Source organism: Bubalus kerabau, chromosome 9, assembly GCF_029407905.1.
Source record: "Bubalus kerabau isolate K-KA32 ecotype Philippines breed swamp buffalo chromosome 9, PCC_UOA_SB_1v2, whole genome shotgun sequence".
NCBI classification, from domain to species: Eukaryota; Metazoa; Chordata; class Mammalia; order Artiodactyla; family Bovidae; genus Bubalus; species Bubalus kerabau.
Window position 1 is genome coordinate 102072720 of NC_073632.1, and position 22926 is coordinate 102095645.

General features: G+C 43.5%; 1 protein-coding gene across 3 annotated transcripts in view; it reads left to right on the forward strand.

Moving 5' to 3' along the window:
* The window catches only part of ARID1B (AT-rich interaction domain 1B), a 435546-nt gene extending 413425 nt beyond the window's left edge, over window positions 1-22121 (forward strand). For all 3 annotated transcript variants that reach the window (XM_055536066.1, XM_055536065.1, XM_055536067.1), the window contains 7 exons: window positions 62-200; window positions 459-631; window positions 7759-7909; window positions 10664-10760; window positions 12114-12897; window positions 14844-14974; window positions 17140-22121. In XM_055536066.1, coding sequence (XP_055392041.1) covers window positions 62-200; window positions 459-631; window positions 7759-7909; window positions 10664-10760; window positions 12114-12897; window positions 14844-14974; window positions 17140-18864 — 3200 coding nt within the window. In that variant the 3' untranslated portion in view covers window positions 18865-22121. The remainder of the gene's footprint in view (window positions 1-61; window positions 201-458; window positions 632-7758; window positions 7910-10663; window positions 10761-12113; window positions 12898-14843; window positions 14975-17139) is intronic.
* Window positions 22122-22926: the final 805 nt, after the last annotated feature.

Here is a 22926-nt window from a genome sequence, read left to right on the forward strand (position 1 = left end):
ATGAGCTCACTTGATAACCTCTAGTTTTCTCCCCATTTTTTCTTGGTATCACTACTATCAGCTAACTCAGGATCCTTGCAAGGTCCACAGACCCCCCAGTCAACTGGCAGTAATTCGATGGCAGAGGTTCCAGGTGACCTGAAGCCGCCTACTCCAGCCTCCACCCCTCATGGACAGATGACCCCAATGCAAGGTGGAAGGTATGTTAAAAGATCTCTGTGAGCCATACAAAGTTAGATTTGTCTGTCTTTTAGTTTTCTGGAGCAGACTTTAGAGAGAGAGAAAATGGTGTTCTCTAGTGAGTTTTTAAATATTGACTGCCACTCGTTTCAGTCATATAATTTACTTTGGATGGTTTTCCCATGTACACAGATTTCAAGGTTGGCTTATTTTCTGGATCAGCGTTTGCAGGTGACTAACGCTCTGTGGTTAAGCTTTCATGTCTCTCATCTCATCAGAAGCAGCACTGTCAGTGTGCACGACCCATTCTCAGACGCAAGTGAGTCATCGTTCCCCAAACGCAACTCCATGACTCCAAGCACCCCGTACCAGCAGGGCATGAGCATGCCAGACGTGATGGGCAGGATGCCCTACGAGCCCAACAAGGACCCCTTTGGAGGGATGAGGAAAGGTAAATGCCAAGGGCCCTCTGCGCAGGGTTGGTCCAGAGGGCATTCTGCCATCCTGCGACTGACTCACTGACCCATTCGAGACGTACTGGAGCCCCACTCCACAGCCTACTAAATTTCCAGCTGTGAGGAAAGTACTTAGCATCTCTGTGCCTCGGTTTCTTCATCTGGAAATTAGGATAATAAGGGGTCATGAAGAGGAGCTGAGAATGCACATAAGTACAGGCCTTAGAAGAGTGACTGGTACGTATCGTAAGCAGAGGTGCTCTTGATGCTGCCCCGAGTCGGCATCAGGCTTGTCTTAAGGCATGGGCTGGGTGCTAAGTTGGTAAACCAGACAGGCCCTTGTGGAGCTGACGGGCTACAAACAACAGATAAAAAGTAAGGTAAACCACGTATATGTGACTAAAGATGGTTTTTGACAGAAGAAAGGAAACAGCCAGGAAGAAAGGACACAAAGAACAAGGGCGTGGCAGTGGGTGGGGGGCGGTGGCAGTCGTGGGAGGAGGGGCCTCTCCTTGGGAGGGAGGGCGGGCAGGGTCTCTGGGGACACGAGCGAGGGGCAGGTGAGGGGCGCTGAGGTAGCAGTGAGGCTGGTGTGCGTCGGGGGTGGAGGCTCCTGGGCACAAAGAGCCGAGGGCCATGCTGAGAACCTCCAGGCCCCCAGGTCCAGAGCCTTTCCACTTCCTGCATGTGCTGACGAGTTTGGGGTTTTTACGCAGGAAGTGAGGTGACTGGGTTTTTGTTGTTGTTGTTGTTAAAAATAAATGAGTAACTATCTGGACATTTATGGAGAATGCATTGGAGAGAAGTGAGGGTCAAGTTGGGGAGACCACTGTCAGAGTCCTCAGAGAGGTGAGGAGTTGGGGTGAGACCAGCAGGGAGAGAGAATGGAACCACTCAGTATATGTGTGTGTGGGGGAGGGTAGAAACAGCAGGACGTGCTGATGGATTGAATGTTGAATGTGGGGTTAAGGGAGAAGAACCAAGCGATGGTGACTGAGAGGTGGGCAGTCAGGTGACAGAGGGAGGTGAGGGTGGCTGTCACTGCCTGTGGTGTGGACACCTGGGAATGAACAAGACAGAGAGGAAACCAGAGTTCACTGTAGATGTCGAGGCAGTGAGGGGTAGGCTGTGTGTCTGGAGCTGGGCAGAGCACTGTTACTGGGTGTAATCTTGGAGAACCAAGCAGAGAAATGGCATCAACCACTGTAGGACGGACGAGATCCCCGAGAGCTCTCACTGACATGAGCAGACACCCAGGCTGGGCTTTTCTCTTGTGTGTGTCAGTCCCCAGCGGTCACTCAGCCTGAGACCGCAGCTCTGTCAGCCTCCGCCCTCTCTAGCTTCTCCACTGGCACACAAGCTCTATGTGCTGTTGACACTCTTCCTAATGCAGCAGAGTCCTGTGAAATTGAGGCATGGTATGACTATTTCTGAAATACATACAAAAAAAGTAGTGAATGACATTTTTATGGAAGTATTTATTCTGGGATCCCTTAAATAATAGTGCTTTTACATGAATTTTTTGATAACATTGTTTTAAGTAGAGATAAGCATAAAGCCCTAAAGCCTTGGTTTTGACAAGTATTATGGAGGAATGAAATGGCAACCCACTCCAGTGTTCTTGCCTGGAGAATCCCAGGGACGGGGGAGCCTGGTGGGCTGGTGTCTCTGGGGTCGCACAGAGTCGGACACGACTGAAGCGACTTAGCAGCAGCAGCAGCAGCATGGAGGAATGAAAAATAAAAAAAGAATCTCAAAATTTTAAATGTTGGGCACATTACCATTTAATTAAATGAAATTCTATTTCATATGTATTTTATATACCCGTTACACAAAACAAGATAATCTATAGTTTTTCATTTCAAAAAGTTTGAGCTGCTTATTTCAGGTATAGATTTTTCAAAACATGCAATAAATCCATAAGCTCAGAAATTCAAGAGCTTTGTGAATGTTGGAGTTAACTGTTTTCCTTAGTGGTATGAAATGCTAGAAAGAATGTGTTGTTGGTGCTATTGGTGGTTGTATAATACCTTTAGACTCTGAAAATATGACAATAACATGGAAAAATAATTATGTTTTGGAATCCGGTTTCAAAGTTATGGAAAACTATTCCAATATCCTATTATGCTATATTTGACAGCATGAGTTCTATTTCTTTTGTCTCCTTATGCCTATATTTTTTTAATGAAAATAAGTGTGGTGGTGAAGAGGAGATGACTGTGGATTACCTTGCTCTAGGTACCAGGTAGCTCTGTAGAGTGTTTTCATCCACTGTGTAAATGATACAGTGGCTGGGCGGGAGCCCTGTTTCGCATTTCCCCCATGTATTTCAGCTTACCTGCTATCTTCCACTACTGACATATTTAGTACCGAGTTAAAGCAAGTAAACAGAAAGCCCACAGGAAACAGATTTTCTTACAGCCCTACCCCTGTTACAGTAAAGTTTTCCATTCCTCAGTTCACAATATTCTGTCAGTGAACTTGGTGGGGCTCGAATTTTTTATTTAATGACCAACATCAGTGGACATCACGCCTGTTGCTGCTGCTGCTGCCGCTCCTGTGGTTGGCTTGGAACGTGGTGGGTGGTAGATACAAGAGCCTCCTCGAAGACCCAGAAGCCCTGAGAGCAGCCTTGGCCCTGCCTGTCCTCCTGCCTGCCTTCCCCACCTGCTCACTCACTCATCACTGATCGAGGAATTGATTGATTTATTGCTCTTAAGTAAACAGTGAGTGAATATTTATATACTGTTTAACTTAACAGTATATAGTTTGAATATTTATTAGTATCCACAGATACAATCCTACTTACTCTTTTTAATGCTCTAGTAATTCATGGTTATTTCATAATACTTTGTTATTATAAATAATGATACAGTGATTATTGAAGTATAGCTAGCTGTTTTTCACACTTGTAGAGTGTTTCTGTGAAATAGATTCCTGGAAGTAGAAGAACAGAATCAAAGAATAAGAATTCTTATTTTGTTTACTGAGTACTATTTGTAACCAACTTTTTCCCCTGTTTAATTTGTACTGTTGTAACAAACTACCCCAAGATTTGGTAGCCTTAACAACAGCACTCAGTTATATCTCACAGTCCAGTGGTGGGTGGGGCGGCTCTTGACTCCACATGTACTCAGCTGGGACTCTGAGGTGGTGACTGTCATCCGAAGCCTGATGGAGAGCTCTCTGAGCGCAGGTGCCACCTGAATGGCTGGTGTCATCCGGAGGCTGGCTGGGAGCTGAGCTAGAGCTGTTGCCAAGGACCTCCTCCTGGGGCCTTTCCATGGAGCTTCTTGGGCGCCTGGTGCCATGGGAGACAGGCTCCAGGAAGGACTACTCCAGGAGCCACAGCCTCACTTGCAGTTTCTTACAGCCCTCTGCCGTATCACATTTGCCAGTGCCCCAGTGGTCAGAGCTGGTCATGACGTGACCAAGCCCAGCCTCTCAATGTATGGGGACTCCACAGGCTGTGAGCACCCAGAGATGTCCTTTTTTGGGGTCAGGGGGGGTCACCAAAATATAGCCTTACCATAGCAGGTATTGGCAAAAGTTACACCAATTTAAACACTCTTAACATGATCATGTGGACCCTCCAACTAAGAATGATTATTATCATTTTAATGTTTGTCAGTCAGATGGGAAGAAGGGGAAAAAGCCTCATCTTGGATGTCCTTAATTATGATTGAGGTCATGCATCTTTTTATATCAGTTTAGTCGCTTAGTCATGTCTGACTCTTTGCGACCCCATGGACTGCAGTGTGCCAGGCCTCCCTGTCCATCACCAACCCCCGGAGCTTGCTCAAACTCATGTCATTAAGTCAGTGATGCGATCCAACCGTCTCCTCCTCTGTCATCCCCTTCTCCTCCTGCCTTCAGTCTTTGCCAGCATCAGGGTCTTTTCCAATGAGTGAGTTTTTCACATCAGGTGGTCAAAGTATTTGAGTTTCAGCTTCAGCATCAGTCCTTCCAATAAACATTGAGGACTGATTTCCTTTAGGACTGACTGGTTTGATCTTCTTGCAGTCAACGGGACTCTCAAGAGTCTTCTCCAACACCACAGTTCAAAAGCATCAGTTCTTTGGTGCTCAGCTTTCTTTATAGCCCAACTCTCACATTCATACATGACTACTGGAAAAACCGTAGCTTTGACTAGATGGACCTTAGTTGGCAAAGTAATGCCTCTGCTTTTTAATATGCTGTCTAGGTTGGTCATAACTTTTCTTCCAAGGAGCAAGTGTCTTTTAATTTCATGGCTGCAGTGACCATCTGCAGTGATTTTGGAGCCTAAGAAAATAAAGTCTCTCACTATTTCCATTGTTTCTCCATCTCTTTGCCATGATGGGACCAGATGCCAAGATCTTAATTTTCTGAATGTTGAGTTTTAACCCAACACTCCTCTTTCACTTTCATCAAGAGGCTCTCTATTCCTCTTCACTTTCTGCCGTAAGAGTGGTGTCATCTGCATATCTGAGATTATTGATATTTCTCCTGGCAGTCTTGATTCCAGCTTGTGCTTCATCCAGCCCAGCGTTTCTCATGATGTACTCTGCATATAAGTTGAATAAGTAGGGTGACAATATACAGCCTTGACGTACTCCTTTCCCTATTTGGAACCAGTCTGTTGTTCCATGTCCAGTTCTAACTGTTGCTTCCTGACTTGCATACAGATTTCTCAAGAGGCAGGTTCAGTGGTCTGGAATCCACATCTCTTTAAGAATTTTCCACAGTTTGTTGTGATCCACACAGTCAGAGGTTTTGGTATAGTCAATAAAGCAGAAGTAGATGTTTTTCTGGAACTGGCTTGCTTTTTTGATGATCCAGCAGATGTTGGCAATTTGATCTGATGCCTCTGCCTTTTCTAAATCCAACTTGAACGTCTGAAAGTTCACCGTTCATATACTGTTGAAACCTGGCTTAGAGAATTTTGAGCATTTACTAGCGTGTGAGATGAGTGCAATCGTACAGTAGTTTGAACATTCCTTGGCATTGCCTTTCTTTGGGATTGGAATAAAAACTGACCTTTTCCAGGCCTGTGGCCACTGCTGAGTTTTCCAAATTTGCTGGCATACTCAGTGCAGCACTTTTACAGCATCATCTTTCAGGATTTGAAATAGCTCAACTGGAATTCCGTCACCTCCACTAGCTTTGTTCGTAGTGATGCTTCCTAAGGCCCACTTGACTTCACATTCCAGGATGTCTGGCTCTAGGTGAGTGATCACACCATTGTGGTTATCTGGGTTGTGAAGATCTTTTTTGTATAGTTCTTCTGTTTATTCTTGCCACCCCTTTTTAATATCTGCTGCTTCTGTTAGGTCCATACCATTTCTGTCCTTTATTGTGCCCATCTTTGCATGAAGTGTTCCCTTGGAATCTCTGATTTTCTTAAAGATATGTCTAGTTTTTCCCATTCTGTTGTTTTCCTCTATTTCTTTGCATTGATTGCTGAGAAAGGCTGTCTTATCTCTCCTTGCTATTCTTTGGAACTCTGCATTCAAATGGGTATATCTTTCCTTTTCTCCTTTGCCTTTCACTTCTCTTCTTTTCACAGCTATTTGTAAGGCCTCCTCAGACAACCATTTTGCCTTTTTGCATTGCTTTTTCTTGGGGATGGTCTTGATCCCTGTCTCCTGTACAGTGTCACGAATCTCTGTCCATAGTTCTTTAGGCACTCTATCAGATCTGATCCCTTGAATCTATTTGTCACTTCCACTGTATAATTGTAAGGGATTTAATTTAGGTCATACCTGAATGTTCTAGTGGTTTTCCCTACTTTCTTCAATAAATGGAAAATAACTTCAAAATGGAAAGTAACTTCAAAACTGGTTCTACTGGAGGTTGATGTAAGAGCATGTAAGATATGAAGTATTTGGAATACCTTATAAAGCAAAATATATTCTACCAGTGTCAAGACTTCCTTATTTGCACCCCTCAACCAAAGACACATTTTTCAGCTCACAAAATTGTAATCAGCTTTTATCTCATGGAACATAAAAGTAACCTTCATAGGATAAAGGCAGGTGTTGGTAATAGCGTATATCAATTAAGATTTGCATTAAAATGTTTTAATTTGCCTACAGGCTAGTTTCTGGGCTTGACCCAATTTCCTTCAGGCTGTGAGCAAATGCTAATTTGCATATTTGACCTAATTGACACTCTACCCCTTGTTAGAAATATCTCATCCCTTCTTGAGCTGTCCTTACTCCTTCATGATTTTCTTCATCCTGATTTTAGAGTAAGTCAGTGCATGGGTGGTTGTTAAGGTTTTCATTTTTTTTTTATTTTTCCTAAAAGGGAAAGGAACTAACTGTATACATATCTCTTCCTTACAAACTACTTCATGAGATGATATTACCAACCTCATTTTAGAGATAAGGAATTAAACTTAGAGATTTATCAACTTAACCCAAATAAGTATGGATCTGGGCCTGTGTTTGTTTCTTATGTTACTGATAACAAATTACCACAAATGGCTTAAAACACACAACATACACGTATGCTCTCCAATTTCTGTGGGTTCTCAGCTCAGGGTCACAGTACAAGTCAAGCTGGGAGCCTGGATTCCATTTCTCTGAGCTCGTAGTTGTTGGTAGAACTTAGTTCCTCACAGTTGCTGGACTGAGGTCCTGTTTTCTTGCTGACTGTCATCTGGGGCCTTCTCTGCTTCTAGCGGTTGCCGTCCTTCCTAACACGTGGGCCTCTGACCTGCGTGGCACTGCTTTTCAAGGCCAGCGGGAGAGTGTCTCTGCTCTGCTCTGTCTCTTACCTCTAGATGCCAACTTAAAGGGCCCACATGGGTGCTCTCCCTTTTGGTTAGCTCAGCGAGCTGATTGGTGACTGTAATTACATCTCTGAAGTCCCTTTTGCCCTGCAATGTATATAATCCTGGGAGTGACATCCTGTCCCATTCATGGGTTCACCCCACACTCGTCAAGTTGTGTACGTGAAGGGAGGTCAACTTAGAATCCTGCCTCAACAGGGCCCATCTTAACTTCAGACCTTATGCTCTTTGATCGGTATTGTTATCTGTCATGTTAAGGATAACAGCACTGACTAGAAAGGGATGTTTGGGCCCTTTGGCATTTGAAAGTGCTTAATTTTTTGTCTGTTACTGAAAATATTTCAGTGCCTGGAAGCAGCGAGCCTTTCATGACACAAGGACAGATGCCCACCAGCAGCATGCAGGATATGTACAACCAGAGTCCGTCTGGAGCCATGTCTAGTCTTGGCATGGGGCCACGGCAGCAGTTTCCCTACGGAACCAGTTACGACCGAAGGTGAGTGTTTCCTAAGATGAAGATGAGATGACTTATTCAAAACTGTGCTTTCCACACACTCATCTCTGAGCCCTAGCAGCTGATGTCTGCTTCCTGCTGAAGTTCGGTAGGACTGTACGTGTCAGACGGCTGCCTTCAGTCGATGACTGTAACAGGAACTGGGGAGAAGGACCTTATCCCCAGGCCACCAATACAGCCGTGTTTTTATTAGTGAATTTTAGAAATATGCCAGGGCTGGGCTGGCCAGGGCACAGGTCTTCTCCCTAAGGATGCAAGAGCCAAGGTTGCCCCAGCCACTGTCACCACACCGAGACTGCCACTCCAGGGTCCGTGTGTGGCTCCTCCCTTGACCTCAGTGCCTGCCCTCCTCCGCACAGGCCGAGGTCTGGGCAGGTGCCACACTGGGCTGTCAGCAGGCTCGGGCAGCAGTGGGTTCTTGGTGACGTCTTCTAGGTGTTGTTTTTTCAGGTGTTCCCCCTGTCCCCTGCGAACTTTTTAAACTGAGAGGGAATGCTTTGCTCCTTAATAAACATCTGATAAAAGCCAGGGTAGCTTTTCTTTTCTCAGGACATCCCCTTGATACTAAAATGGCAAGTAAGGATGCATTACTGGTCCAGATTATTTTAATAAGATAGAATGAAAGTCATTGAAATGTCTCAGAGAGGAAGCTGTTCCTCGAAGAGTGGCTTAGGGTGGACTTCCTTTGTGAAGAAGGCCCCTGACCGTGCTCCTTACCATGGAAGACCTATCCCTTGCTTGTCATGTTCATTACCTCCCTAACGGAGACTTACTTAGAAACCAAGCCTTCAACTGAATATTTCATTTTTAAAGAAAACCAGTGGAGGTAAAGTAACGCTCTTTCTCTGACTGTTGCTCTGAGGCAGGCCTCCGGACAGGCGTGGTTTTCATCATTTCCTTGGCAGGGCCTCAGTCCACACTGCTCCCTCTCAGTCCACATGCTGGGTTTTGTAGGTCCGGCTAAGCAGTCAGGTGTCCTTGGTTTAATACAAAGGAAAATTTTGGTTGGAAAAATCACTGTTTTACCAAATCAGGTTTCTTTCTAGCATTCTCTGTGAGCCTGGCTTTTGAGTTACACAATATCGCATGCTCAGAGCTACTTTGTACTTTCTAATAGTGACTGGGGAATCTCAAATTCTCATTCTGACCTTCTAATGAAGGTTTAGTTGTGAAATCCGCCTTAGTCACTTAACTGCTGTGTGAAGTCTGATGTACCAGATCAAGGATTTTTACTAAGATTTGGTTTGTTTTTGAGAGTCCAGGAAAAGCTTTTGGAGGGGGCAGAGGCAAGGGATAGGCTGATGAGATCAGAAGGAGAACAGTCGTCCTTGGACATATATTCTTAAAGGAACCTGAGCAAATATACTTTTCTGAAGTGAAGTGAAGTTGCTCAGTCGTGTCCGACTCTTTGCAACCCCATTCCAGGCAAGAATACTGGAATGGGTTGCCATTTCCTTCTCCAGGAGATCTTCCTGACCCAGGGATTGAACCCAGGTCTCCCGCATTGTAGGCAGATGCTTTACCATCTGAGCCACCAGGGAAGATATATAGTTTTCTATTTCTTCTCAGATGCTTTCTGGAATGTGGCATGGCCCAGGTGTAGAAGTTATTTTGGCCTTAACACATTAGGATTTGAGCTTCCCGGGTAGCTCAGTGGTAAAGAATCTGCCTGCCAATGCCATGAGTTCAATCCCTGGGTCGGGAAGATTGCCTGAAGAATCTTTATGGACAGAGGAGCCTGGCGGGCTACAGTCCATAGGGTTGCACAAGAGTCGGACACGATTGAGCGACTAAAAAACATTAGGATTTCCTTCATTCAGTTTTCTCTTCTGAAAAGTGTTACTTGTTCAGCTTAAATTTCATCCACATCAATTATACTTCTTTTCTCCTAACTATAAGCTTGCCTCCAGGTTTCAATGTCATTAGCAGAAACTTCCCTTGTCTGTTTTACATGTGATGTTCTAAATTTTCATTTATTTTCTTAATTATTCTCATTCCTTGACCCGTATTCTTTCTTACAAAATTCAGTATACTAACTACATCAGCTTAATTTCTGAAGTTTCAATTCTGTTGTTCTTTTAAACATGTATTTTTATGGTACTTATAATTTCTCAATATGAAATAAAAGTATGTTTATTCCCATTTTAAGATTTAACAGAAGTACATTTAAATCATCCTTATTATCCTTTTTTTTTTTTTGTAGACTTTTGGGGTCATAGAACTTTGAAATTTTGAGTAGTTATGTCTATACCAACTTAGTATCATTTGGACTAATTTTAAAGGATTCCTTTAAAAAACTTGCACATTTTATACTCACGATGAGGAAATTAGAAACAGAAACATTTTCCACGTTTATATGTCAGTATTCTGGTGCTCCTAGAAATACTGCTTTGACTCTTAGGTTCTTCTGTTGTTTCTTACGCTCGTTAATGCCTCACTTGAGGGTGTGTCATGCCCTCCCTGGTCCCTCAGTGGATGGGCGGGGCCCCTCAAAGACAGAGGGTGCCAGCCCATCCAGTGGGACTCCTTGCCCTACCAGCCAGGGCTTGGCAGCACTCCCAAAATGGGTGCTGTCCTCCTTCCACTGGGAGGGGAAGTGCTGCTGCTGCTCACAGTGCCTGTCAGGAGGAGGCCATGGAGGAAAGACAGCATGGAGTGTCCAGAAGTGGGCTCTTCCTCCCTCCCTTGGCCTGAGGTCCACGGTCAGTGAAGTTTTCTTTGAATGCTTCATTCTAGGCATGAACCTTACGGGCAGCAGTACCCGGGCCAAGGCCCTCCCTCAGGACAGCCGTCATATGGAGGACACCAGCCAGGCCTGTACCCACAGCAGACGGTGAGTTGGCAGGCAGCGTGCATCTCTGTTTAAAATTCAGACTCACATACTTCTGAAGACTTTTAGGAAGTATAACCAAAATGACATGTAACAATCAGGTTATATTTGCTTATGCTAAAAAGTATTCTTAGGATTTTGAAATCAGTAGGTTAGAAGTAGCTCTTGAAAATATGTTATTGGAAGTTAAGGACATTCATCCTTGTAAATAATAAGCCCAAATTCAAGTATATTTTAGACATATGTCTACTCTATATACTATTATATCAATTGACATTTTAGCACAGAAATTTGTCAATATATTTTAGTGAATATGTAGGGTGAACAGCTTAAAATATTATATGCTAATAGTGAAAGTTGATCTATTTTTAAGAATAAAACTATTTAAACTGTGTAGGCTAGGTGTGTAGGTGCGTGCTGTTGACAACGTGCTGCAGCTCAGCAGTTGCGAGGTGTGTGAACTAACCACGGCTAACACAGAGGAGCGCATGTCAGACACAGGAATTTGCTGTCACTAAACAACTCTTCAGGTGTAAGACCTCTTGTAAAATAGAAGGGGTTTTAAACATTAATTTGACCAGAGCATGTTTGTATAGAGACCTGTATCATCAAATCAGCACCTTAAACAGTGTTCTGCCATATGCGTGCCTCTGTCCCGCGCTCTCATCAGGAGTTTCCCATCCCATCCAGTGGTGGAAGCCCCGGCCTCCTGGGAGCGGAGCTCAGTGAGGCTGTACCAGCCCTGTCTTCAGAGGTTCTCCTGGAGGAGACCCACATCGGCTGGAGGCTGGGGTGGGGTTCATCCAACATCAGGTGTCAGGGGCACAGGTCAGAGTGAGGAGCCAAGCTGTGTGTGGAGGCATTTCTGTAAAGTTAGGCCCAAGGGGTCTGTTTAGTCCCGGAGCCCTTCGGGCTGGCCCTCAGAGCGCTCCGTCACTTGTGGTGAGGTCTCCAGCTACCTACACAAGCCATCCCCGTGATCTCCAAGCCCCAGTTCCGCGCAGCCTGTGTGGTAGTCACCCTGCCTTGCTCTCCCAAATCCACCTGGAGAATACCAGGAGAGGAGGCTGGTTTTTTCACCCATGCCCTGCTCTCCCAAATCTGCCTGGAGAATACCAGGAGAGGAGGCTGGTTTTTTTCCCACGGAAGTTTTGAAGTACACAAACACAAACAGCACGTGCAGTGGTTTGTGTAGTGCTGAGCATCGCACATAAACTGTTAGTCTGTGGACATGGGCGCTGCCCATATTCATTTTGAAATGAACATTCCACCAGGTAATAACTATTTTGCCTAATTTAAGTGCGTGATTATACCTGCAAAAGCACATTAGTGTGATCTGTCTCTGTGAATTTTCAGAACTACAAGCGCCATATGGATGGCATGTATGGGCCTCCAGCCAAACGCCACGAGGGAGACATGTACAACATGCAGTATGGCAGCCAGCAGCAGGAGATGTACAACCAGTACGGGAGCTCCTACTCTGGCCCGGACCGGAGGCCCTTGCAGGGACAGTATCCTTATCCCTACAACCGAGAGAGGATGCAGGGCCCGGGGCAGATACAGCCACATGCCATCCCTCCGCAGATGATGGGCGGCCCGATGCAGTCGTCCTCCAGTGAAGGACCTCAGCAGAGCATGTGGGCAACCCGCAACGATATGCCTTATCCCTACCAGAACAGGCAAGGCCCGGGCGGCCCCACGCAGGCCCCGCCTTACCCCGGCATGAACCGCACCGATGACATGATGGTCCCTGATCAGAGGATAAACCACGAGAGCCAGTGGCCTTCCCACGTCAGCCAGCGTCAGCCTTACATGTCCTCGTCAGCCTCCATGCAGCCCATCACGCGCCCGCCTCAGTCGTCCTACCAGACGCCACCCTCACTGCCAAACCACATCTCCAGGGCACCCAGCCCCGCCTCCTTCCAGCGCTCCCTGGAGAGCCGCATGTCTCCCAGCAAGTCCCCCTTCCTCCCCTCCATGAAGATGCAGAAGGTCATGCCCACCGTCCCCACGTCCCAGGTCACCGGGCCACCCCCCCAGCCGCCCCCCATCAGAAGGGAGATCACCTTCCCTCCTGGCTCCGTGGAAGCCTCACAGCCAGTCCTGAAACAAAGGCGGAAGATTACCTCAAAAGATATCGGTAAGCATTCCCAAAGCTCTGCTCCTAAAATGATTTCCTGTTGCCATCTAGAATTTTAATTTTGGGTTAGATGTAGTTGGATAACCTTAAAGGGATGAAATTCTGTGACTGCAGACTATCAGGATGTGCTTTTGTGCAGGAGCAATAGTTGGAAGGCACTACTCTGAATTGAGAAGGAGAATTAAAATGGATTTCTTGCATGTGAGTGTTACTCGTATGAGAGGGCGGAGCCCCAGGTGAGAGATGGGGACTCCTCGGTAACTGTGACTGTATTTTGGGCTTAAAGATTTTATCTTAACCAAACACATAATCTCTGCCATGTGTGCTTAAGAGAACAGCTGCGAGGCTGATGGAACACTAGGGTGGCCTGAGAAAATTTGACAGCAAGCCACTCTGTAATTTTGGTAAGGACATAAAGACAGTGAGTTCCCCTTGGAGCAAAACCAGAAAACTGACTATGCTGCATAGACAGACACATAATATGCTATATGGAACTTCACATGTGGATAGAATTTAGGTGATCCCTGCAGCACTGTTGACGGGACCAAGGAGCTCTTTCAGGTGAACACCGATGTCATACATGTTCATCCAGGTGGAATCTTGTAAATCCTAATTAGAGGTTTGGAAAATCTGGGAATACACAGTTTTTCTGCATTATTTTTTAAGTACTTTTAACACAGCTAAGGAAATAATAGAGTTCAGTTTTATCCAAACTTTTTTTCCCCAAATCTCAAAATCATGTGACTCAAAGTTCTTTGCAGTGATGAGAAAATTAAATATTTTAAAGATATGACCATTGTTTTTAATCATTGGACATTAAGGGCAGGGGGGCGGTACGGGGAAGTAAGGCATTCTACACAGAGGATGTGCTGAAGGCAAGAGAGAAACAGACCCTGGGCACCATGTTACATATGGTAATATATATGTAAAAATATATGCATGTATTTGTGTATGTGTATAGATATTAAGTAAACGTGTGTGTGTGTGTGTGTTAGTCACTCAGTCATGTCTGACTCTCTGTGACCCCATGAACTATAGCCTACCAGGCTCCTCTGTCCATGGGATTTTTCAGGCAAGAATATTGGAGTGAGCTGCCATTTACTTCTCCAATTTAAGTAAAAAAAATACATTTAAATTTGAAAAAAAATTCTCAGTGCATGTTATACCAGCCTAGGGAAACTTATGTTCCTGATTTTAAAATGAAATTTGCCCTTCTATTATACAAGTATTATGTGCCTCTCTTAGAAAATTTGAAAATTAGATGAAATTAAAATAAAAGTGGACACCCACGGCCCCTCCCACACAGGAGTTGGCATCTGGCCTGGCTGCTGCTGTGCAGAGTTCCAGCTGCTCACACCATGTGCTTCCACCAGTTTCCTCAGATAGCTTCCCTTAAAATTGTAGACACACGATGGACCTCCCCTCCAGCCCCATCTCGTGACAAATCTTATAAACCTTTGCTCTCATCGTTCCTCTTAGCCTCCATCTCAGGCCAGGCTCCTAAAAATCCAGAACCGTCAAAATGCTAGTACTTGTCAACAGCATGCTCTGTGGTCCAGAGCTCAGACAGAAGATGGCATGGAAGAAGGAAAGCTTTCTATCAGTGAGCATGCTGTTTGGGAATTAAATTTTGCTTATATTCTGCATACTCACCAGCCTTCTGAAGATGCTACCTTGACACATTTGTGAATAGAGTCAAAGACGACAAATACAGAAAGAATCATTCCCACTTCTGTTTAACCTGCAAAGCAGAAAGCTCTTCACCCACAGAAGTTTCTTAGTCAGTTGTCAACCTCCACGTGAAATGACCATGTTTAATTGTCCCTTGGAACCTTTGTTTAAATCAATATTTTAACTTAACATTCTGCTTTTTCTTCTTCTTTTGTTATTTTCTATTCTTTCATGCGTAGAGTTAATCATGTCCTTATTCTTCCACCCATTTTTAGTTACTCCAGAGGCCTGGCGTGTGATGATGTCCCTTAAGTCAGGTCTCTTGGCTGAAAGTACTTGGGCTTTGGACACTATTAATATTCTTCTCTATGACGACAGCACTGTCGCTACTTTCAATCTCTCCCAGGTAAGCCAGCACCAGTCCAACTGAGAACCAAATTAGAAGAAGAAAATGAAGCAGTGTATAATGCTTAAGCTAATGCCTAAAGCAGTTAGGGCTCCCCAGCTAAAATTTTTTATCATTACAGTTAACTATAAACCAACATCAGTCAGTGTATAGTTGTCTGAGAATTTTGTCTCGAGCAATAATTTATTTCAGTCTTTAGTATAAACACACATGTATATTTCTCATAAGAAAACAGTGACCTTGTGTGCACATGCATGTGTGTGCATGGAATAGACAGTAGTGGCAAAATCAAACTGTTGTTTATAATGAGCATTAGCAGGCCAGTGAGAATTAATCCAAAAATAACACAAAGTTATGGCTGTAGTTAGTGTTGGAAGAGACATCACCATGCAATAAGTTGCAGTGAGACCATACCCTGTTTTTCAGGGGGACCTAACATCTTTCTTTTAATTAAAAAAGTATAAAATTTAAAAAGACTGTTTATATTACAGAAAATATATATATAGAGAGAAGTAAACAGTTTAATGAACCCCTTATACCATCGTTCATGCAGTAGTAATGAAGTCATGGTCAAACTTGTTTCTTGATGTGTTCCCTCCCATTTCTGCCCCCCCTCTAGTTTATTTTGAAGCAGTCATTTAAAAGCCTCCTACCTTTAAAAACCCTCCTTTGATCTGTGCTAAGCTTGAAGTAGCTTCTAGCATAATAGCTGGAAGAGAGAAGGAGCTGAGGATTAGGAAAAAGGCCCAAGAGCCAGCTGGACTACAAATTTTTTTTAAGAAATATTTAGAAACAAAAATCAGAAAAGGTCATTTTCCCTACTGTGTATGAACAACTCTGCTTTTGTTGAAAAAAGCCAAAACATCTCACTCCCTCCCTTCTGTTGAACTAGGACCAGAATCTTCCACTTCCTCTTTCTTCTCTCCTTTAACTCCTCATTTTAGCCCTGAAAGGCAGTTTTTCGGTTGATACCAAGTATATTAATAAGATCATAAACATCGCATGAAGTCCATTTTAATAGAAAATAAGTATTAAGAACATATACTACCTTTGCTAGAGTAATAAATTTACCTCCTTATGCTGGGTGAGCTGCTGTTGAGCACAATTTTTCATAACCAGCATTGCTTCAGCAATTTTTCCTCTTCCCTTGTCCTGGGAAAAAATTAAGCTTTATGTTGGGGGCGAGATGGGAAGGGGTGACATCCAGACCTCCACTTAAAAAATTGTGTCTTCGTACCCTAAAAGCAAGCTCTGCCTGGCTGGTACTTGGGTGTCCCCTTACTTCTTTATAATTGTTTCAAACTACCTCGCGGGAAACTTACAGCCAGATAATGAAATTATAGTCAATTTCCATAACACCTATCATTAAGAAATCCTTGTTTACTTACTTATCCTTCATCATCCCTAAATGCAGCAGCATTGGTGTTGAGGGAGGGGAGTATGTTGGTTCTCTTGATATAAACATCCACTTAAAGGAAACAGAGCTGGTTCTCAGAGTTGCTTTTGTCTTTCGGCTGGAGTTGGGAATAGCTGAAATATAAAAGTGCATTCTGTGAAACATTCTCATTCATTTATCTCAGGGACTAAATTGATTTGTTTCTAATTTTCTGTGTTTATGAGCTACTACATTGCTGAAATTATCTTCTCCCCAAAATATATGGAGAATGTAAATTAGAATAACCTGTGGCACCTAAGACAAAAATAACCATAAAATCCTAAGAATAATAACCATAAAAATCTAGGCAAGCAGAGTTTCAGATAAATAAAAGAGGAGAACAGACTCACTTTGGGTGAATGAGTCTATAAAATCCATGTTCCCACTCTTCTAGTAAGAATGGTACTGTGTCTAAGCCAGAAACAAAGGTAAAGAACAGCAGAGCACTCCCTCGGGGATAGTATCAGAAATGGGAAAGTAACAAGTAAGTTTTCATGTTAATGGTGTAAGAAAGTAAACACCAAGTAAGAAAGTAAGTGTTGATTAATGAAAAATTCAGGAAGATAGTTCTAACTTACACATGGTTTCTTTTTCTTGGCCTAGCCAAAAAAAAACATTAAAATGTGAAAATAATCATAGAGATACATGGCTAGCTAGCAGGATTTTCACCCTCTCAGTCACACTGGAGAGGTTATGACATTGTACCTCTTCTCTTTCTCACCCTCTCCAGTTGTCCGGATTTCTCGAACTTTTAGTAGAGTATTTCAGGAAATGCCTGATTGACATTTTTGGAATTCTTACGGAATATGAAGTGGGAGACCCCAGCCAAAAAGCACTTGATCACAATGCGGCAAAGAGAGATGACAGCCAGTCCTTAGCCGACGATTCTGGGAGAGAGGAAGAAGATGCTGAATGTATTGAGGAGGAGGAGGACGAGGAGGACGAGGAGGAGGAAGACAGCGGGAGGGCGGAGACGGAGGACAGGAGCAGCATGGCTGTGGCCTCCCCCGATGCCACCACAGATCCAAAGGAGAAGCCCAGGCAAGCCAGTAAATTTGACAAGCTGCCAATCAAGATAGTCAAAAAGAACAACCTGTTTGTTGTCGACCGCTCTGACAAGCTGGGTCGCGTTCAGGAGTTCAGCAGTGGACTTCTGCACTGGCAGCTCGGTGGGGGAGACACCACTGAGCACATCCAGACTCACTTCGAGAGCAAGATGGAGATTCCTCCTCGCAAGCGGCCGCCTCCCCCTTTGAGCTCCACAGGCAGAAAGAAAGACCAGGAAGGCAAAGGGGATTCTGACGACCACCAAGAGAAAAGCATCATCGCAACCATCGATGATGTCCTATCTGCTCGGCCAGGGGCTCTGCCCGAAGAGGCAAACCCTGGTACCCAGACCGAAAGCAGCAAGTTTCCCTTCGGAATCCATCAAGCCAGAAGTCACCGCAACATCAAGCTGCTGGAGGACGAGCCAAGGAGCCGGGACGAGGCCCCACTCTGCACCATCGCACACTGGCAGGACTCGCTGGCCAAGCGCTGCATCTGCGTGTCCAATATTGTCCGGAGCTTGTCTTTTGTGCCTGGGAATGACGCGGAAATGTCCAAACACCCAGGCCTGGTGCTGATCCTGGGGAAGCTGATTCTTCTTCACCATGAGCATCCCGAGAGAAAACGAGCGCCGCAGACCTACGAGAAGGAGGAAGACGAGGACAAAGGGGTGGCCTGCAGCAAAGATGAGTGGTGGTGGGACTGCCTCGAGGTCTTAAGGGACAACACGCTGGTCACCTTGGCCAACATTTCTGGGCAGCTAGACTTGTCCGCTTACACGGAAAGCATCTGCTTGCCAATTTTGGATGGCTTGCTGCACTGGATGGTGTGCCCATCAGCAGAGGCACAAGACCCCTTTCCCACGGTGGGACCCAACTCTGTCCTGTCGCCTCAGAGACTCGTGCTGGAGACGCTCTGTAAACTCAGCATCCAGGACAACAATGTGGACCTGATCTTGGCCACGCCTCCGTTTAGTCGTCAGGAGAAATTCTATGCCACGTTAGTTAGGTACGTTGGGGATCGCAAAAACCCAGTCTGTCGAGAAATGTCCATGGCGCTTTTATCGAACCTTGCCCAAGGGGACGCACTGGCTGCAAGGGCCATAGCTGTCCAGAAGGGAAGCATCGGAAACTTGATAAGCTTCCTAGAGGATGGGGTCACAATGGCCCAGTATCAGCAGAGCCAGCACAACCTCATGCACATGCAGCCCCCGCCCCTAGAGCCCCCTAGCGTGGACATGATGTGCAGGGCAGCCAAGGCTCTGCTGGCCATGGCCAGAGTGGACGAGAACCGCTCCGAGTTCCTTCTGCACGAGGGCCGATTGCTGGATATCTCAATATCAGCCGTTCTGAACTCTCTGGTGGCATCTGTCATCTGTGATGTACTGTTTCAGATCGGGCAGTTATGACATCAGTGAGAAGGCAGCCTGTGTGAGTGAAGACTATAGAGGCTCCCGTGTAATTGGCTGTGTTCTGTTCTTGTTTCTCCAGCGTAGGACGAAGGAAAGAAAATCTTTGCTCCTCTGCCCCATCCACTTATTTACCAATTGGGAATTAAAGAGATAATTAATTTGAACAGTTATAAAATTAATATTTGCTGTCTGTGTGTACAAGTACATCCTTTCGGGGTTTTTTTATTTTGGTTTTTTTTTTTTTTTTTTTTTAACCAAAGTTGCTGTCTAGTGCATTCAAAGGTCACTTTTTGCTTTTCAGATTTTCTTTTTAATGTTCTTTTCCATGTCGTATTGCATTTTTGGGGGAAGCAAATTGACTTTAAAGAAAAAAGTTAACGGCAAAAGATGCTATAAGATGGGAAAATTTCACCACACTGAGACAAAAAGGAGAAAACTTATCGATTTCCTAGCTATGTTATTCTTCAAATAATGAAAAAATTGCAACTGTATCCCATCGTCCAAAGCTCTGTGCAATAGAAATTTCTAGGTAGGTATAGCGGGGGCTCACGAAGGTGTGTCAGGCAGCGGTTGAAGTAGGAAATGATACTGGTTTCTCCACAGGAAAATGGTTACATTAGGCTAGGAGCAAAATGGTTTTTTTAAGTTAAGTTTGAAAACATACCTGACAACGATCAGTGGAAATCGCTTCCTCACCACTAGCGTCATGTCTGCTGTCTGTCGTTTGACCTTCCACATGACAGTTCTTCACAATTCCTTTAATCATTTTTTAAATATTTTTTTTACTGCCTTAGGGCTGTGATGTATATAGAAGTTGTACATTAAACATACCCTCATTTTTTTTCTTTTTTCTTTTTTTTTTTTTTTTTTAGTAAAAAGTTTTTAGTTTCTTTTTCATGATGTGGTAACTACGAAGTGATGGTAGATTTAAATAATTTTTTATTTTTATTTTATATATTTTTTCATTAGGGCCATATCTCCAAAAAAAAGAAAAAATACAAAAAACAAAAACAAGGAAAAAAAAAAAACAAAAAAAAGAGGGTAATGTACAAGTTTCTGTATGTATAAAGTCATGCTCTATTTCGGGAGAGCAGCTGATCACAATTTGCTTCATGAATCAAGGTGTGGAAATGGTTGCATATGGATTGATTTACACAATGGTTACTAGTACAGACAAAAAAAAAATACAACTAAAAGGAAGAAACACAACTTCAAAAATTTTTCAGTGACGAGAATCCACATTTGTATTTCAAGATAATGTAGTTTAAAAAAAAAACTTGATGTAAATTCCTCCTTTTCCTCTGGCTTAATGAATATCATTTATTCAGTATAAAATCTTTATATGTTCCACATGTTAAGAATAAATGTACATTAAATCTTGTTAAGCACTGTGATGGGTGTTCTTGAATACTGTTCTAGTTTCCTTAAAATGGTTTCATAGTAACCAAGTAAAAGGGGGGAAACAACCCTGTACTAACATAGCCCCTCATTATGAAACCCTGAGGTTGGGAGGGACCTTTAAGGGTACCTACTTTAGAGTGGGGAGCAAGAGTTTGATTTTCTCAAAGGATTTCAATAACTGGCCTTTGTTTGAAGCAGTCAACTCTGACAATATGGCGGTCTGAGAATTTTCCATGTCTGGGGGCGGTGGCTGCCAGCCCGTGAGGTGGGATCACTGGCCTGACAGTGTAACACCCTGCCTTTTTCTAACCCCATCCTAATTTCGATCAGAGTTCAATCTATTCTGTGTTTTTCCTGTGTGCCTCAAAGTTATTTTGCATTTAGTTTACTCCACCTTGTATAATATTTATATTGTGCAATGTTAAAAAGAATATGTTATATTGTATGTGGTGTACATAGTGCAAAGTGATTATTTCTATTTCAGGGCATATTAATATTCTCATATTCCTTCCTATCCTGGTGCACAGTAGCTTTTGATTACTAGTCACTTCTAGTTTAAACTTAATTTCTTCCTGGGTCATTGACTGTTCTCATGTAACAATCGATATCTTTGAAACTGCTGCAGAGTTAAACCATTAGCAGACACCCTTCTGACTCTACCTCTTCACACCACCCTGCCAATCTCAGCAGACTCAAAACTTCCAAGTTTATTCACCAGACCTGTTGTCTGGGTGCACATTAGTCACAGTAATACATGGAAGAGTTAGATGAGAGCGCTCGGTTACAATGAGAGGGTGGAATGGGACTCTCGTGTCATAAAAGGTTTTTTTCCTGCAAGCATTCTCATTATCTGTCAACTCCCACAGTACTCAGTCGTCTTATATAATAATGCAGCCAAATTTATGTTGAATTTAAAACCCATTTATAATTCTACTTTAAATTTATCTGCTTGCTAAGAACAGATTCTAGTGCTCCAAGCTTCAAATTTGGAGATTTGTAAGAGGGAATTCAATATTATTCTAATTCCTCTCTTACAGAGTATGAATAAAAGGTGTATACAAACTTTGAAGTTTGTCAATCAAAAGAGTGAAATATTACAAGAGACTGTTGTTGTCATGGTTTGAGTTGTAATCAATATCTAGAGTCTGACCACTGAGCAACAAGATTTTACATACTGATACGCGATGTAATCTCTAGAATAATCCAGGAAGATTTTAGCATCCTTTCTACATTCTCACCCCAGAATGAAGACTACAGAAGCCCGTGAAGAACTTACAGCCTGCCTGACATCATCTTGCCTACAAACTGAGTTATTGCTTTGTCCTAAAAATTAGTTGGTTTTTTTCCCTATGAGGCTTTTCAGAGATTTACAGGATGCCCATACTTTAAATGTGTACAAAAAAAAAAAAGATTAAAATAAAGGTGCAAAGAAAGTTTAGTATTTTGGAATGGTGCTATAAAGTTGAATGTGTTGGTATTTGAATTTTTTAATGTCACAGAGGATATTACTGGGTGGCATGTGTGCAGAAATAATTATTCAAATGTTTTATTTAAGATCAAGAATGATATAGAATCAGTTTTTGTTGGTGAATGTGGCCTATTCAAAAACTAGTTAGGTGGTTTTTTTAAAAATTATAATAGAGAATGATTTTTTAAAGGGGTTATGAACAGTTTGATAATGCAGAATGTAAGCTATTAACTACCTCTTTTACGAAAAGAAGATGGCTTTCGCCCTGAAATCATTCATTTACCAACTGTTGGAAATACTTCATTTTTTATCAAACACCATGTACAAATTCCCATTATCTGTTCACCTGCAAGGAAGCAAAGAAAGTATTATAAAAGAGCCAAAGTGACCAAATAGTCCATTTTCTTCTCGCTGAGTTTTGTTTCACTTTCTTACCTGGGACACCGAGCATAGCTGCCTGATCGGTCTGCGCTCCACCACCCCCATCACCTCCCTCAGAGACCCTCAGAGTCAAGCGAGCTTTTAAAACTGCCAGTACATATTTGGGGGGATAGTAAATAACCTGCTAAGATGTCACACTATTCATTAATTTAGCAGAAATGCATTGAGCACGTGCTGTGTGCGAAGCTCTGTTCAGGTGCTGAAGGGTCATTCATGAGCAAAGACCCTGATTCAGTTACGTTCTGGTCGTTCTTGTCAGATAATTGTAGAAATAAACTCATCTTCCAAATCCAGTGTTTATGCATTAAGAACACTGAGTATGTATATTTTGTTGACTAAGAAATGAAGTGAGGCTCTAGCTATGGGAACCAGAGTCTGGTAAGAAGGGGTCTGGACTGAAAGAACTCAGCCACGTCACCATGTGGCCTGACCCACATGCTTTTGAGTCTAGAACATGTACTGGGCAGCTGGTCTGCAGCCCCTTCCAGCTCTGCAGTGTGACTAAGGCACCCGGTGCCCTTCCCACTCCTTTGCACACGAGGGTGCTTGTGCGTTCCCAAGTGCAGGGGGAAAACCCAGAGTCATAGCCTGGCACCCAGTGATCCCAGCTTACACGATCAGCCCTTGGAAGTTCAGAAATTGACTGAAGCTATACAAGGAGACCTTGTTTAGGGCTTTTTGTTCTTAAGTCCCACAGACAGCCACATGTACCCATGCCCATCTCCAGTCACCATGTTTCATGCTTCTAT